Genomic DNA, 17,174 nt, shown 5'->3' with positions numbered 1-17,174 from the left:
TGAACAGGCAATCACATTTTGATATAATTCTCCATAAGACCTTGAGATCAGAGACCTTGGTCAGATTAAAAAACCTCAGCCTATTAAGGAGGACTCTTGGCAAGAATCTGGGTCTTTCTCTTAGAATAGGGAGGGACTAGAAATAAGGAGAAAGTAGTTGAAAGAGGTAGAAGGAAAGATAGGAGGGTGCGATTACAAAGACAAGGGCATTAAGAACAGGAGGAAATAAGCATTTATTAAATGCCTAGTATGTGTTAGTTACTATGTGCTAAGTGCTTTACAAATATCTTAGTTGATCTTCACAACAACTCTTAAGAGGTAGGTAGGTGTTATTATTTTCCCCATTTTACAGTTGAAACTGAGACTGACAGATTATATGACCTGCTGTCGGTTACACTTCTAGTTAAAGGTCTGAGATGTGGGATTCGAACTCAGGTTTTTTGCTCAATCCACTGTGCCACTTAATTGCCTTATCAGAGTTTGAAAATGTGAAGGTAGCATGGTTATGGGTGATAGAAGTAGGTGACTAAGGTTATTTGAAGATGAGCATGAAAGAGATTGATGAATTCAATGGCCAGAAAGTTTAGAGGATTGCAATACATATTTGAAATCTCCCAGTATAAAGAAAGACTGGGTTGAGGATTGACAGGATTATTTGAAAGAAGAGGGAGGATGACCTTGGAAACAGGTAAATGTCTGACAGTAATGTGGACCTGTCAGTAAACTAGCATTTATTAAGCGCATTGTATGTGCCAGATGCTGTGCTGAACGTGGGATACAAAGAAAGTTGAAAGATAGAGAACCAAACCAAACCTGAAAACCTTGCTCTCAGGTAACTTGCAGTCTAATGGGAGAAACAACATGCAAACTATATATGAACAAGATATACACACAGTAAATTGGAAGTTAATAACACAAGGAAGGCATTAAGATTAAGGAGAGCTAGGAAAGATTTATTGCAGAAGATGGGACTGTAGCTGTCACTTGAAGGAAGCTGGGTGAAAACTAGGAGGCCAGAGATGATGAGGCATTTTAGGCATGGGAGAAAGTCATTTGAAAATGCCCAGTTTTGGGATTGGGTTGTCATATTTCAGGAGCAGCAAAGCCAGTCTTCTTGGATCATAGGAGAGGGGAGAAAGGTAGAAAACTGGAAAGGTGGCAGGGTTAAGTTATCAAGAGCCCTAAAAGCACAACCAAGGATTTTATATTTGTTCCTGGAGCTAATAGGTAGATTTTTAAATGTTTTAAAACCATTGTAAAATTCTACTTCCTTTCTAAAGACTAGCTCTAAGGAATAAAACTTCCTCTAAATTTGGTGCTATAGAGGTGACAGATTAGGCTTTGTTAGTAGTTGATTTGAACTAAAACTTCGTCATCAAAAGTCATCAAGAGCCTTAAAACCCCAACCAAGGATTTTATATTTGTTCCTGGAGCTAATAGGTAGCCCCTGGAGTTTAGATATTACGTATTGTCAGACCTGTGTTTTAGGAAGATTAATTTGAAAGCTGAATGGAGGATGGGTTGAAATGGGGAGAGATGGGCAGGGTATTGCATTAGTAATAGTCTAGCTGTAAGGTTGATGAGGGCCTTCATCAGGGTGGTTGCAATTGGAGTAGGCACAGTCCAACTCTTAGTCCAGTGTATATTGGGGTTGATTGAGTCAGAGAAAAAGAGATGAGAGTACCTAGTCCTGGAGAGAAGATGACTAAGGATGAAATGTTTTTTTTTTTTTTTGTTTTATTAATTTATTTAACTTTTAACATTCATTTTCACAAAATTTTGGGTTCCACATTTTCTCCCCTTTTGTCCCCTCCCCCCACCCCAAAACACCGAGCGTTCTAATTGCCCCTGTCTGCCAATCTGCCCTCCCCACCCCTTCCCTTAGGAAGGCAAGCAATTCAGTATAGCCCAGATCTGTGTAGTTTTGCAAATGACTTCCAGAACAGTAGTGTTGTGTAAGAACTAATTATATTTCCCTCCATCCTATCCTGTCCCCCATTACTTCTGTTCTCTCTTTTGATCCTGTCCTTCCCCATGAGTGTTGACCTCAAATTGCTCCCTCCTCCCCATGCCCTCCCTTCCATCATCCCCCCCCACCCTGCTTATCCCCTTATCCCCCACTTTCCTGTATTGTAAGATAGGTTTTCATACCAAAATGACTGCATTTTATTCCTTCCTTTAGTGGAATGTGATGAGAGTAAACTTCATGTTTTTCTCTCACCTCCCCTCTTTTTCCCTTCACTAAAAAGTCTTTTGCTTGCCTCTTTTATGAGCAATAATTTGCCCCATTCCATTTCTCCCTTTCTCCTCCCAATATATTTCTCTCTCACTGCTTGATTTCATTTTTTTTTTTTAAGATATGATCCCCTCCTCTTCAGTTCACTCTGTGCACTCTGTCTCCATGTGTGTGTGTGTGTGCGTGTGCGTGTGCATGTGTGTGTGTTATCCCACCCTGTACCCAGATGCTGAATAGTTTCAAGAGTTACAAATATTGTCTTTCCATGTAGGAATGTAAACAGTTCAACTTTTGTAAAGTCCCTTATGACTTCTCTTTGCTATTTACTTTTTCATGCTTCTCTTCATTCTTGTGTTTGAAAGTCAGATTTTCTTTTCAGCTCTGGTCTTTTCATCAAGAATGCTTGAAAGTCCTCTATTTCATTGAAAGACCAATTTTTCCCCTGAAGTATTATATTCAGTTTTTCTGGGTAGGTGATTCTTGGTTTTAGTCCTAGTTCCTTTGACTTCTGGAATATCCTATTCCACGCCCTTCGATCCCTTAATGTGGAAGCTGCTAGATCTTGTGTTATCCTGATTGTATTTCCACAATACTTGAATTGTTTCTTTCTAGCTGCTTGCAATATTTTCTCCTTGATCTGGGAACTCTGGAATTTGGCCACAATGTTCCTAGGAGTTTCTCTTTTTGGATCTCTTTCAGGTGGTGATCTGTGGATTCCTTGAATACTTATTTTGCCCTCTGGTTCTAGAATCTCAGGGCAGTTTTCCTTGATAATTTCATGAAAGATGATGTCTAGGCTCTTTTTTTGATCCTGGCTTTCAGGTAGGCCCATAATTTTTAAATTGTCTCTCCTGGATCTATTCTCCAGGTCAGTTGTTTTTCCAATGAGATATTTCACATTATCTTCCATTTTTTCATTCTTTTGGTTTTGTTTTATGATTTCTTGGTTTTTCATAAAGTCATTAGCCTCCATCTGTTCCATTCTAATTTTGAAAGAATTATTTTCTTCAGTGAGCTTTTGAATCTCCTTTTCCATTTGGCTAATTCTGCTTTTGAAAGCATTCTTCTCCTCCTTGGCTTCTTGAACCTCCTTTGCCAGTTGAGTTAGTCTATTTTTCAGGGTGTTATTTTCTTCCGCATTTTTTTGGGTCTCCTTTAGCAGGGTGCTGATTTGTTGTTCATACTTTGCTACTTCTTTGTAGATGTTCTATGGGTTGTGGGTTCGGAGCTATGTGTATGTGCCTCTTTCTACTCCGCCATCTTGGCTCCGCCCCAAGAATGAAATGTTTTGAGCCAGGAAGCTTGTCAGGTTCAGAAGATGGAAAGATGTACGAGATGAAGCAGTCTAGGGTGAAGTGGGAGGATACAGTATGCAGTGGGTGGAAAGATGGGACAAGAAACTTGGAAGTTGAATCTACAAAACTTTGCAAGTGATTAGATGTGGGTTGAAGACCAAGGAAGAGTTGACAGTGACATCTTTGTGGTCCTCAACAAAAATAGGATGAATAGAGGGGTGAATTTAGGGGGAAATGAGTTCTGTTGTGGACATTGTGCGTTTGAGATGCTTAGCATGTAGTTAGTGATATAGCACTAGAATAGAGGGAGAATTGAGTATATTGATTTGGTGCTATCTTAGAATTAAAATTATGGGAGCTAGTGAGGTCACCTAGAGAGGGAAGAGGTCCTGGGATAGCAAAGTAGAGTTGTTAGTTCTGGAGAGGAAGGAGAGGGCAGAATCAGGTCACAGAAGAAGGTAGGTGCAATTATCCATGATAAAAAGTAAATATATATTTAGTAATGTTTTTAAAAGTGAGTGTGCATTTTCACGTGAAGAATGTTATTTGTAGTAGATGGCCTGCTACAGGGCTCCGTGATGTGAAGAATAAAGACCCAGGAGGTGGGAGAAGAAAGACCAACTCTGTTTATTGATCTTGATCTGAGGGTCAGGGTATTTATAGACAGAAACTGCAAGCCTACCTGACATCCATCCTGCTTGTCTTCTGCGCTATTGTTTTAATCAGTATTATCTTAAAGACTGTGAGCCTAGAGGGCATCTATTTTACATATCCCTTGTTTTCTGTAATTCTCTTGTTTGTCTCACAAGAGACAGCAACATGGTGGGGGCAGGGGGAGCTTGGAGAGCAATTCCAGATGATAATAAGCACAGTCTCAAAGAACAGTTTCCCAAAAGGTCTATCCTGATCTTGTCAACCACACTCCACCCTGGCCCTCAGCATTTCCCCCTTTCTTTTGTTGTAACTGGAGGTAAGGTACTTGGGTTTGAAAAGTGCACCTATGAATAGGTGGCCATACAGAGAAACAAAAGGATAGATATGAGCCAATGGAACAGGGATGCAAAGAGATTTGTATTAGCAGCATAATCTCAAATTACGTTTACAGCTTCCTTGGGGTCAAGATTTCCCTTGGAGGCCTGATCTATAAATTATATGTAGTGGTATTATAATGGACAGGAGCAACACAAATAGAAATGAACCTATAATCACATCTTATGAACAGTCTTGTTTCAAAAACATCAACTTTGTTTCCCACCACCACAATAGTTTCCCTTAAAGTATCCATTAAATTGTATGTAGCGGATAAACCAATTGATACAGAGGATGCCAATGCTGCCACAAAGCTTATAATGCCTAAAATAATGCAACTCATCCATCTTTTCTGTCTTACTTTCACATTAACTGATTAAAAGTTTGATCAGATACAGACAGATACCAGCCTTTACTTTTGATAGGCATTAAAGCAGACCTAGGACACATAATTACAGATATACTCAGTTTTTGCAATACAAGACTGTAACACTTTAGAAGCACAACAGTAACACAAATAGTGAACCTTAGGTATCAATTACATTTCCAAACCATCACATATAAATATTATTAATAGAAGACTGGGGTTACTAAGTGTAGGGGCTGGTTGGCTTATGATCTCATACTGCTGTGACCCAACCCCTTCCCTCGGGGAGGGTAAATTAAATTCCCTACTATTCTTTAGCATTCTCTTCCCTTGATCTAATCTGGGATGATAAGAGTTACAATCCACTGTAGTCCTAGCTGGATGATGAGTTGGGACTGCAGGGCAAAAAAAAATCTTAATGGTTCTAACTTTTACTCAAGTAAATTTTACTTCTGTGTCCACTCCTTAAGAACTTCTTTGAAAGAGAGGGCTTTTGAATCTGTCAGCTGAAGTAAGAGAGACTTCTGGACAACTATCCAGTGGCGTCAAGTCCCCTCCATTCTACTGGAGAGTTTATATGACCAGAATAACTACTTTTTGGTTATTTCCCATTATACAAAAACTTCTCTTTTAGGTGAGGCATGAGATAATTAAAATGCTAGTCAGCCTGCCTCTCTGATATGAGGGAAAAGCTTCCCTGATTTCTTCTTGTCTTTCTCTCCACCTTCACAACCTGGCCTGTGTTAGAAGGTAGAAAGAGAGAATTTTACCAATAACTTTCCAAAACTTTTATGCTTTCCTTAAAACTGCACATGTATTATTTCCTTGTATACCTTATCAGAAACTGCCTTTAGCAATATAAGATTAGTTTCTGTCTTTCTCCCATACACCTCCCTGATGCTGCAGTCATCAGAGAAGGGACAAGAGGGAAGGAAAGAGAAAACATAGGAAAGAGATTAACACACAAACACACTCAGAACATAGAGACAGAATACATATACAGATAATAAGAAAGAATTCAAAAAACCGAGAAAAGATTGTCAGAAATCCTCTGCACAAATTAGATCTATGGCTTGATTTCTTTTACTTTGTTCCAAGCATACTTTGTGAAATTCAAATTTCCACATTAAGTAATCTCCTTCAAGAGTGGTTTTATCTAAATTACACCAATCAGTGGGGCATAAGGCTGTCTGAGAAATGCTGTCTGGAAGAGATTGAATGTAAGGATTACTTGGTCCATAATTGATTGCCTCTTGTATTAATTCCTTTAAAAATTTAAAATCCAGAGGGGTGAATTCTCTTGCAAGTCCTCCTGGGTTAATGGGATCTGGGGTTTCTGGAGGAGTATGGAATGGCAGTGGTGGGAGCCGAGGCCTTCCTCCTTCTCTGCAACCACCTCTACCTGAATGTTTCTGCCCTTAAAAAGTATCTGACCCATTGTTAACCTCTTATGAACAGAATCTGCCTTTTAATTCTGTTAACATAGTAAGCTCTCCGCATAAGCCTGTAATTGCTGAGATTTTACTGTGCCTGTGTGAACCTCGGACAAAGTGAAATGCCCCTGCAGGGGTTCTTTGAGGCTTCCCCTTACCTTAGTTGCCTTGTCACAACTTGGAGCTCCTTTCCAGGGGGCCATTATCACCGAAAGACAAGTCCCTTTCCTGGATCATGTCCCTGGTCGGGCACCAGATGTAGTGGATGGCCTGCGTCCCTACACGGCTTGGTGATGTGGTGAAGAAGAAAGATGCAGGAGAAGAAAGACCAACTCTGTTTATTGATCTGAGGGTCAGGGTATTTATAGACAGAAACTGCAAGCCTACCTGACATTCTGCTTGTCTCCTGCCCTAGTGATTTAATCAGTCTTAAAGACTGTGAGCCTAGAGGTAATCTATTTTACATATCCCTTGTTTTCTGTAATTCTCCTGTATGTCTCAAGGAGGCAGCAACATGGGGGGGGGGGGGGGGGGGAAGGTGGTGGCATGGAGAGCCATTCCAGATGATAATGAGCACAGTCTCAAAGAACAGTTTCCCCAAAGGTCTATCCTGATCTTGTCAACCGCACTCCACCCTGGCCCTCAACAGTTATTTGTTTGGTCTTTAGAAATTGTGTATTAAACTGAGTCATGCTGCATGTTTTGAAACTAAATCAAGATCATGATAATGCTTGGTGTACTCCTTGTAATATTCTCACTCAAAAGCTGGGAACCACTGGTAATCTCTAAGATAACAAATGTCTGATCCAGCTCCAAAGTCCTTTGGTTTCCTATTTCACTTTATGCACAACATTACAGTTTATAAAGTATTTTCATATACATTATTTATACAGATTTCTACTTTAGTTTAAAACCATTGTAAAATTCTGCTTCCTTTCTAAAGACTAGCTTTAAGGAATAAAACTTCCTCTAAATTTGGTACTATAGAGGTAACAAGTTGGGCTTTGTCAATAGTTGATTTGAACTAAAACTTTGTATACTGTGGATCACTCATCAAATTTAAATATCAAGTATTCTTTGTTTCTAACAATATTATATAATGGTTGGATATGTACTTTGTATTAGTCTTTTTAAGCAGATTTAGAAACATGATTGACATTAATCTATTTCTAAATTTCTTGAGTATTTTCACCACCTGTTATAATTATTTTTAGTGATCTTAAGTAATCCAGATTAATGGATAAACTCTAGTGCTTAAAATTATTTCAGTCAAAGTTTATTCATTTTATAAATCATTTTGGTATTTGTGCCAAGAAAATGCTAAATGGGGTCATGAAGAGTTGCACGTGACTGAAACAACTGAACAACAATTTTTTTAGCATTCTTTAAAAATTTTGAGTTCCAAATTCTCTCCTTCCCATACACACTGAGAAGGCAAGCAATATAATGTAAATTAGAAATTTGAACTCATGTAAAACATTTCCATATCAGCCATGTTGCCAGAAAAAATTAAAGTGAAGGAATTATACTTCAGTTTGCACTCAGAGTTCATCAATTTTCTCATTAGAGGTGAATAGCATTTTTTCATCATGAATCCTTTGGAGTTGTCTTGAATCATTTTGTTGAACAGAACAGCCAAGTTGTTCGTAGTTGTTCATCATTACAATATTACCGTGTGCAGTGATTTCCTGATGCTTCTCAATTCATTTTGCCTCAGTTCATACAGGTCTTGCCATGTTTTTCTGAAACTGTTCTCCTTGTCATTTCTTATGCTCACAACAGTACTCCATCAGAATCATGCCATAGCTTGTTCCTCAGTTGGTTAGCTTCCCCTTAATTTTTAATTCTTTACCATCAGAAAAAGAGTGGCTATAGATATTTTTGTACATATAGATCGTTTTCCTTTTTCTCTCATCTCTTTGGGGTAGAGACCTTATAGCACTGTTGCTGAGTCAAAGGGTATGCATAATTTCATATCCCTTTGTGCATGGTTCCAAATGGTTCTCCAGAGTAATTGGACCAGTTCATTACTCCACTGATAATTCATTAATGTAACTATTTTTATCTCATGCCCTGAAGCATTTGTTATTTCTAATAGGTGTGAGGTGGTTTATTCGAGTTGTTTTAATTTGCCTAGATGAGCATTTTTTCACATGACTATAGACAGCTTTGATTTCTGAAAATTGCTTGTTCCTAACTTTTGACCATTTCTCTATTGTGGAATGATGATGGCTGGAGTGATAGGGGTACAGGAACCCTAAGGCTGAAGTTCCCTGCATGGACCTTCTGGAAAAGAATTCACAGACTCAAGCATTGTTGAGGTCAAGGTGGTAAACATTTACTACGCTTTTCAGTGGGCAAGAGTTTTTAGGGAACCTGCAACCTTAGAGGGGTACAGGTAGAGTTTATATGGGATATTCTGTAGTAAAACGTGTCAAATTTTCCAACTAGGTGATTCAGGGTGGAATTAGGGAGTGGTTAAAGAGTGGTTAGTTCTTAAAAGAACATGCGCTTTTAGTATCTGCTGCACAGGTATTTTGCTCAGAATTCATCTGGAAATAGCCCAAGGTAGGGCTACTTGGAGGTGTGGTTTTAGGCCTGAAACATTACTAGGTCTACTGACAGTTAAGACTAAGTAATACCAGGCTGCTCTCATGGATATCTTGTTAGACAAGGTAAATGTTAGGGAGTATACGTATGTCTAAGTCTAGGATACAAATGATTGGTCAGTGAGTAGTAAACATTGTTATGATCCAGTACACAGCCAGTTCAGCCAGTACACAGCTGGTTCAAACTAATAGATTCTATAGGTGCAACTGGCTACTATATCAGGAAGGGAGATAGCCATTGTTGCTAGGGTAGACTATGTCCTTGGGCTGGAGAGAAACTGCCTGGGATAGTGTTTTGAGGCTAGGGAGAAATGTGATTTTTAGAGAAAAATGTGATTTTTAGAATTGGGATCCAAGGACAAGCACCCCATCAGAGAATGTCTCTTATTTTTATGAATTCGACTCAGTTCCCTATATATTTGAGTAGTAAGGCATGTATCAGAGAATGCTGAAAAAAATTTTTGGCATTTCTTCTTTGTCTATGGTACCTTTTAGCAAAATGTAGTTTCCCTGATTATCTCTTTGTTAGATCTATTTTTGCTTTTATTTTATCTGAGATCATGTTGCTACCCTTGCCTTTTTTACATCAGCTGAAGCATGTTAGATTACTACTCTAGCCCCATATTTTACCTTGTGTGTTTCTGTTTCAGGTATCTCTTGTAAACAACATATTGTTAGATTCTGGTTTCTAATCCCCTCTACTGTCTACTTCTGTTCTGTGGGTTAGCTCATCCCATTCACATAGGAAGTTATGATTACTGTGTATTTCTCTTCATCCTATGTTTTTCTGTTTATTCTTATCTCTGTGTTTTTATCTTGTCCCTCCTTAAAAAGACTATTTTGCTTCTAACCACTGCCTCCCTTAATCTGCTGCCCTCCCTTTTATGATTTGCAGTCCCTGGCCCTCACTTTCTCTTAACTTCCTTCTTCTATTTCGCTATTAGGTAAGAGATTTCTAAACCCAGCTGAGTGCCTCTATATATATCTTAACTTTTTCAGTCAGTTTCGATGAGAGTGAAGTTTAAGAATTGCTTGACCACCCCACTTCTTCCTCGCGCTCTCATTTTCCCTCCACTGTTTTCTAGCTGCTTGCAATGTTTTCTCCTTTACCTGGGATATCTGGAATTTGGCTATAATATACCTGTGAATTTACATTTTGGGATCCCTTTAAGGAGAAAATTGGTGAATTTGTTCAATTTCTGTTTTATCCTCTGGATCTAAGATTGGGACATTAAAAAAAATAATTTCTTGAAATATGATTCTAGACTCTTTTTTTGATCACAACTTTCAGGTAGTCCAATAATTTTTAAATTATCTCTCCTCCATCTGTTTTCTAGGTCACTTGTTTTTCCAATGAGATATTTCACATTCTCTTCTATTTTTTATTTTATTCTTTTGGACTTTTTTTGTTGTTTTTGATATCTCATGAAGTCATTGGCTTCCAGTTGCTCAATTCTAATTGTTATGAAATCATTTTCTTCAGTGAATTTTTGTGCCTCTTTTTTTATTTGGCCAGTTCTGCTTTTTAAGGAGTTCTGTTCTTCAGTGAATTTTTTGTACTTCCTTTTCCATTTGACCTATTCTGCTTATCAAGGAGTTCTTCAGTAATTTTTTTTTTTGTGCCTCTTTTGCCAAGCTGTTAATTCTCTTTCCATAATTTACTTGTATTACTCTCATTTTTTAAACCAGTTTTTCCTGTACCTTACTTAGCTCTTTAACTTTCCCAGGAATTCTTATTAGCATTTTTATTTGAGGCTTTGCTTGTAGCTGTTTTCACAGTGGTGTTGTCTTCCAAGTATACATCTTGGTCTTCCTTGCCACCATAGTAGATTTTTATGTTTAAGTTCTTTTTTTGTTGTTTTCTTATTCTCCCAGCCTGTTTCTTAACTTTGAACTTTACGTTGAAGTTGGGCTCTACTCACCTAAGGGTGAAGAGACATTGTCCCAAGCTTGAGGGTTTTTTGCACTACTGTTTTCAGAGCTAGTTCTGATGATTTGCAAGTTTTCAGTACTTCTAAGATAGTATGATCTGGATAGAAGCGTGCTCACTGTTCTCCTGGTTTGTACTCTCATCTTTTACTTAGGAAGGCCTTTGCTGTCCTGCAGTCTCAAATACTATTGCTCTTCTTGACTCGAATTGTGACCAGTGCCCCTGCTCTCTATTGATTGACCACAAGCATTTTTCTCTACCCAGAACTGTGTATGTATGAGTACCTGCATGAGGTCTCCTGTAATCTCTTTCTGACCAGTTGTCCAGTCTTCTTACTGTCTCTGGGTTGAGAGTTCCTGAAGCTGCTGCTTCTGTGGCTGCTGTCACACCCTGAACAGGTGTCTACTCCAGTGTGATAGAGCACTCCACCAACCCTCCTTGATTTTCTTAGGCCAGAAAAGTGTCTTACCTTTACTTGTTGGCTCTTTCACTCCAGAATTTGATTTGAGGTATTACTTTAAAGTTGTATAGAGGGGAATGTTGAGAGAATTCACCTGGGTTGCTGCCTCTAATCTGCCATCTTGCCTCCACCTCCAGAGTCTTTATTCATTACGCATATTTAACATAAAATATTTGTGTTTTGCAGCTTTCATTGATGAACTAAAGCTTTAAATTCAAATCACTGAGCAAGATGGAAAATTCTGCGAAATCAGAGGATTGTGAAAATATCTTTGAAGATGAAGAGGCATCCAAACCAGTACTCTCTGTCAACGTTAATGAAATTGAATCCTCTGGTGGAAAGGATGCTGACAGTATTCAAGAAGGCACACCAAAAAAAAGAAAACTAGAGTTTCAGGATGATCCTGAGGTTAAGACTGCCAGTTGTGGAGAGGGCAGTCCATGTCCATCAAAGACAAGAAAGTTGGATAATGAAATTATTCCTGAGGAAAGAGCTGCAGCAGGTGATGAAGAGGGCATTTCACAAACAAGAAAGGTAGAAACTGATGATAATCCAAAAGGTGATACTTCTAGTTGTGGAGATGGCACTCCTTCAAAAAAGAGAAAATTGGAAGGTGAAGATGTTTCTGTAAAATGCAAAGTAAGTTTAATACATTTAAGATATTTAATTTAAAAATTTATTTAAAGGGATAGAACAACTTTAATTTCCTTGTAATTCCTAAAGGAACTATTTAGCTCCCATGTTTTATACTGGTGTAACTTCATGCTTTTATAGTGTTTAACTCAGGGTTGGGAAACCTGCTGCCTTGAGGTCACATGTGGCCTTCTAGGTCCTTGGTTGTGACCTGAGTATAAGTTTTACAGAACATATCTTTTTGTTTTTAAATATATAATTTATATTTTTGGTTTTCAGCATTCACTTCCACAAGAATTTAAATTTCAAATTTTCTCCCCATCTTTTCCCGCTCCCTGTCCCATGACAGCGTGCACCCTTTCCCCAGTCTTTCCTCCCTTCTATCATCCACCCACTCCCTTCTCCCATCCCCCTCCCCTCTGTTTTCCTGTAGGGCAAAATATATTTCTATATCCCATTGCCTGTACGTCTTATTTCCCAGTTACATGCAAAAAACAATTTTTAATGTTCATTTTTAAAGCTTTGAGTTCCATATTCTCTCTCTTCCTCCCTCCCCACCCACCCTCATTGAGAAAGCATTTGATACAGGTCATACATGTGTAACCACGGAAAACACTTCCCTAACAGTCATGTTGTGAAAGACTAACCACATTTCCCTCTGTCCTGTCTTGCCCTGCCCTCCATTTATTCCATTCTTTTCCTTGACCTGTCTCCCCACAATAGTGTTTGCTTCTGATTTTCCCTTTCCCCAATTTACTTTCCCTTCTATTATCTTCCCTCTTCTATCCCTGTCCCCCACTCCCCTCCTGCAGGGTAAAAGAGATTTCCATACCCAATTGAGTGCTTGTTATTTCCTCCTTAAACCATGTCCCTTGAGAGAAAGGCTCACTTTTTCCCTTTCATCTCCTCCCTCTTCGTCTTCATTGTAAAAGTTCTTTGTTGCCTCTTTTATGTGAGATAATTTGCTACATTCTACCTCTGCCTTTCTCTTTCTCTCAGTACATTCGTACAGTAAATTTTATTTTTAGGTATTCTCCCTTCATATTCAGCTCACCCTGTGGCGCACACTGTCTCTTTTTCTCTCTCTCTCCCTCTCTCCATATATATATACGGACACATACATATACATACATACACACATACATATGTATACGTAGATACATACCTGTACACACCCATGCGCGTGTGTATGTATGTATACCTATATATCTCTACTCTAACTACTCTAATGCTGAAAAAGGTTTCATGAGTTACAAATATCATTTTTCCATGTAGGAATGTAAACAGTTCAACTTTAATGGCTCCTTTATGGCTTCTCTTCCCTGTTTATCTTTTCATGTTTCTCTTGATTCTTCTATTTGAAAGTGAGATTTTCTCTTCACCTCTGGTCTTTTCAATAAAACTGCTTGGAAGTCCTCTTTTTCATTGAAATTCCATTTTTTTCTCTTAAGTATTATATTCAGTTTTGCTGGATAGGTGATTATTTGTTTTAATCCTGTCTCCTTTGACTTTTCCCTTACTGTAGAAGCTGCTAAATCCTGTGGGAATGTCACTTAGCCTTCAGGGGAACAGGGAAAACAGGAACTAGAACTTTCACAATACTTGAATTGTTTCTTTCTGGCTGCTGTAATATTTTCTCTTTGACTGCGTGTAAAAGCAAGGACCCTGACATACAGTGGAGGGCCTGCTCTCACGGGTTCTTAGATCTGCTTTTCTAAAAAGAAAGGCAGCTTTTGAGGGGTCAACAATCACTTTAATCAAGCACATATATCATTCACTTAGTTCAGGGGAAAAAGTTAGTGCTCTGATCTTCAGAGAAAATATCGAGAAATCAAATCAACAGACAGGGCTTCCAACTGCCTGACAGATCAACAGACAGATAACTGTCTGACCATACATACATAGTTACCAGAGAGAGAAGCACCAACATCTGGGTTTTCAAATCTGAAGGATTGGGGGAGGGGGGTTCCTTAATGGCTTTCCAGAGACTCGACTGGCCACACAGATATTTCCAGTAAGTAAGCCCCAAAGTAAAACCTCACCTCAGATGATTTATACATTTTCTACAGCTAGAGGGCATCACAACCCTTGAGAACAAGTGCTTCATTAGAAAATTAACAAAAGGTGTGGGCCTGCCTTAATCAAGCTTTCCTTAATAGTTAGGCCCATTAATGGGTAGGGAAGATCTTTAAACTCTCTTATAGTTACCATGACACCTGGGAAGTCTGGGATTTGGCTACAATATTCCTAGGAGTTTTCCTTTTGGGGTCTCTTTCAGGAGGTGATCAGCGAATTCTTTCCATTTCTGTTTTATCCTCTGGTTCTAGAATATCAGGGCAGTTTTCCTTGATAATTTCTTGAAAGATGATTGTCTGGGTTTTTCAGGTAGATCAATAATTTTTAAATTATCTCTCCAGGATCTATTTTCCAGGTCATTTGTTATGATTTTCTTGGATCACTCTCATTTCCCTTCCCAAGTTTTCCTCTACTTCTTTTATTTGATTTTCAGAATCCTTTTTGAGCTCTTCCATGATCTAAAATAATTTCACTCTTTTTTTTTTTGGAGGGTTTGGATGTAGGAGCCTAGACCTTGCTATCTTCTTCTGGTTGTATGCTTTAATCTTCCTCCTCTGAAAGGATGGAAAAAATACTTTTTCACCAAGAAATAACCTTCTATATTTTTATTTTTTCCCCCCTTTTTGGGCATTTTCCCAGCCACTTACTTGACTTTTGAACTCTTTGTTAAGTGGAGGGTATACTACCCCAGGTTTCAGAGGTTTTATGCAGCTGTTTTGGAGATATCTCTAGACACCTGTAAGTTCTCAGTTCCTCCGAAGTCCTCTCCTAGCCTGCGCTCTGCTCTGAGCATCCACAAGCACTCTTTTTCTGCCCTGGAACTGCAAATAGGATTCACTCTCCACTGCCACCGCCAGCTCCACCACACCAGAGCTCCTCCTCACCACAGGATTGCCACTCAGGACTGAGACCCAGATCAGCTGCTCAGTTCTCCCACCATCTGTAGGCAGAGAGCTCCAGAAGTAGCTGCTGCAATGGCTACCACCGTGCTGAGGCTGGACCTGTGATTGGACCACACTCCCTTCCACCTGCGTGAGAGAGCTTTGTCACTGACGTTTGAAGCTTTTGTGGGTTGAAAAATCTGGAAACCACAGCAGTAGCCAGTGAACTGAAGCCTGCTCCAGTACTGTCTGTGTTGGCACAGCCCAAGTTGTACTGTGCCCTGCTCAGAGCCTGATGCAATAAACCTTTCCTGTCAGCTTTCTAGGTTGTCTTGGGCTTGAAATCTGTTTCACTCTGTCATTTTGTGGCTTCTGCTACTCTAAAATTTGTTTATAGTCATTTTTTACAGGAATTTGGGGGGAGAACTTGAGCAGGTTCCTGCTTCTACTCAGCCATCTTAGCTCCTCCCCAACAAATCTTTATTAAGGGGATTTAAAGTTTGAAGTTTGGATTCAGTCAAAAGGCTGCACTTGAGGACCAAGAGGGCCACATGTGGCCTGAAGACTGCAGGTTCCCCACCCTGGTTTAACTACTAAATAATAAAAAATATTACTTATGATTCATAGTAGCTGTGTTTTCTTCCTCCTCTGAGATGATTTTAAGAGGCTGTAACGTTTATTTGACTTAAATGTGCCTTCTCAGTATTGCAGTTTGGTACCCACTAAAGCTAATTGAAATAATCATTTCTAATCTTGGAAAATTTTTAGTTATTGTATTTGAGTGTAAGGTCGCAAATTATTTTTTACACCGTTTGCTCTAAAAGATCTTCAGGCAGCAAGATTTTTTAGTTTTGAGCTTGTCTCACAAAATAGTTTTGTTGACACCAATAATGGATGTTACAGATAGACTTATTTGCTGATTAAGTTAGAGTAATTGCTTTAGATTTAGTAAGACTGAAGAAAATAAAGCCAGTTTAAATTTTATGATTTACTTAACCGTCTAAGACCTGATTCTAAATTCCCCAATGAATTCATCATAGTGAGAACTATTTTGTCTTTGGCACGCTGGTGCTCTTATCAAGAAGATATGTGGGAATGTCACTTAGCCTTCAGGGGAACAGGGAAAACAGGAACTAGAAAGTTCAATTTTTGTATTAAGAAAGTTCTGTTAGGGCTAATAATAATCAGTGAACCATTAACATTGCCATTTTTGACTTTACTGTCTGTTACAAAACTGTATTTATAGATTGTTCATAAGGAACACTCTAAAAATAGAGTGTGTTAAGTAAATCCAGGTTGTTAAACTTGAAGTTACATGTATATGAAGTACCACAGGTGTATTTTAATTTATGTAATATGTGTGATCATGCGAAGTTGTTTTTGAAATAACGTTTTTCAGTCTTAGATTTTTTTTAAACAGATGCCAATAGGTAGTTAAATACTTCAAATTGGAATTGAGTGATATTTTGTGGTGAATAGTATAGTAAAAATTTACTTTTGTTTTATAAGGTCTGTTTTTGGTCATTAGATTTGCTTAAAGCAGATCACAGTGTATTACAGATATTTCTCCATATTGACTTAATCTAAATAATACATTCCTTTGTACTGTTATAGTTTAATATACTTCAGAATAGATGCCATTTTATACTTTAGTGTTACTCATTACTGTTAGACATCTGTAGCTTCACAGTGCCTTGTACATAGTAGGTATTTAGAACATTCAATAAAATGTTTACTGTCAAGTACATTAATTTTTCTAAATTGCCTGCATTCTTTCTTAACTCTAAAAGTTTGGCAGGGTTGTTCTTCTGATGTTCTAAAACCTAATTTTAGATAAACCAGGTGTATCACCAAGGCAGTATTAAGAGCACTAAGGGCAACTATGAAAATGCTGGCGTAGTTCTGAATCACAAAATATAACAGACTCTTCACATAGAAGGCAGAAGAAAAACATCTATTTAGACATCAGAAAAACAAATCCATCATAGTAACCAAGAAGTCAATTCACATTAGCACTGTAGGGAACAAAGTCCTTCCTAAGCTCCCCCTAACTCCCACTGCTGGGGCCTTCCTACAAATAAATACTCAGGAGCCTAACTGCCTACTTGCCTGTGTCCTCTCCTCCCTCTTCCCTAGCTACTTTCACTAACTTCCTCACAGTTCTGCTCCACCCTTCTTTTTCCACTCTTTCAGTAAGCTTTTCCTACCACATGTGACTTAGGCTT

General features: G+C 38.5%; 1 protein-coding gene across 4 annotated transcripts in view; it reads left to right on the top strand.

Moving 5' to 3' along the window:
• Window positions 1–17,174, top strand: part of RNMT (RNA guanine-7 methyltransferase) — a 61,319-nt gene that overhangs the window by 5,363 nt on the left and 38,782 nt on the right. For 3 of the 4 annotated variants that reach the window (XM_072604159.1, XM_072604160.1, XM_072604161.1), the window contains exon 2: window positions 11,546–11,998. In XM_072604159.1, coding sequence (XP_072460260.1) covers window positions 11,591–11,998 — 408 coding nt within the window. In that variant the 5' untranslated portion in view covers window positions 11,546–11,590. Of the gene's footprint in view, window positions 1–2,935; window positions 3,059–11,545; window positions 11,999–17,174 lie in introns of those variants that run through there. The other variant, XM_072604162.1, reaches the window with a different exon arrangement.

The sequence above is a fragment of the Notamacropus eugenii genome, chromosome 4 (assembly GCF_028372415.1).
Source record: "Notamacropus eugenii isolate mMacEug1 chromosome 4, mMacEug1.pri_v2, whole genome shotgun sequence".
Lineage (NCBI taxonomy): Eukaryota > Metazoa > Chordata > Mammalia > Diprotodontia > Macropodidae > Notamacropus > Notamacropus eugenii.
This window is presented reverse-complemented; position numbering and strand designations above follow the sequence as displayed.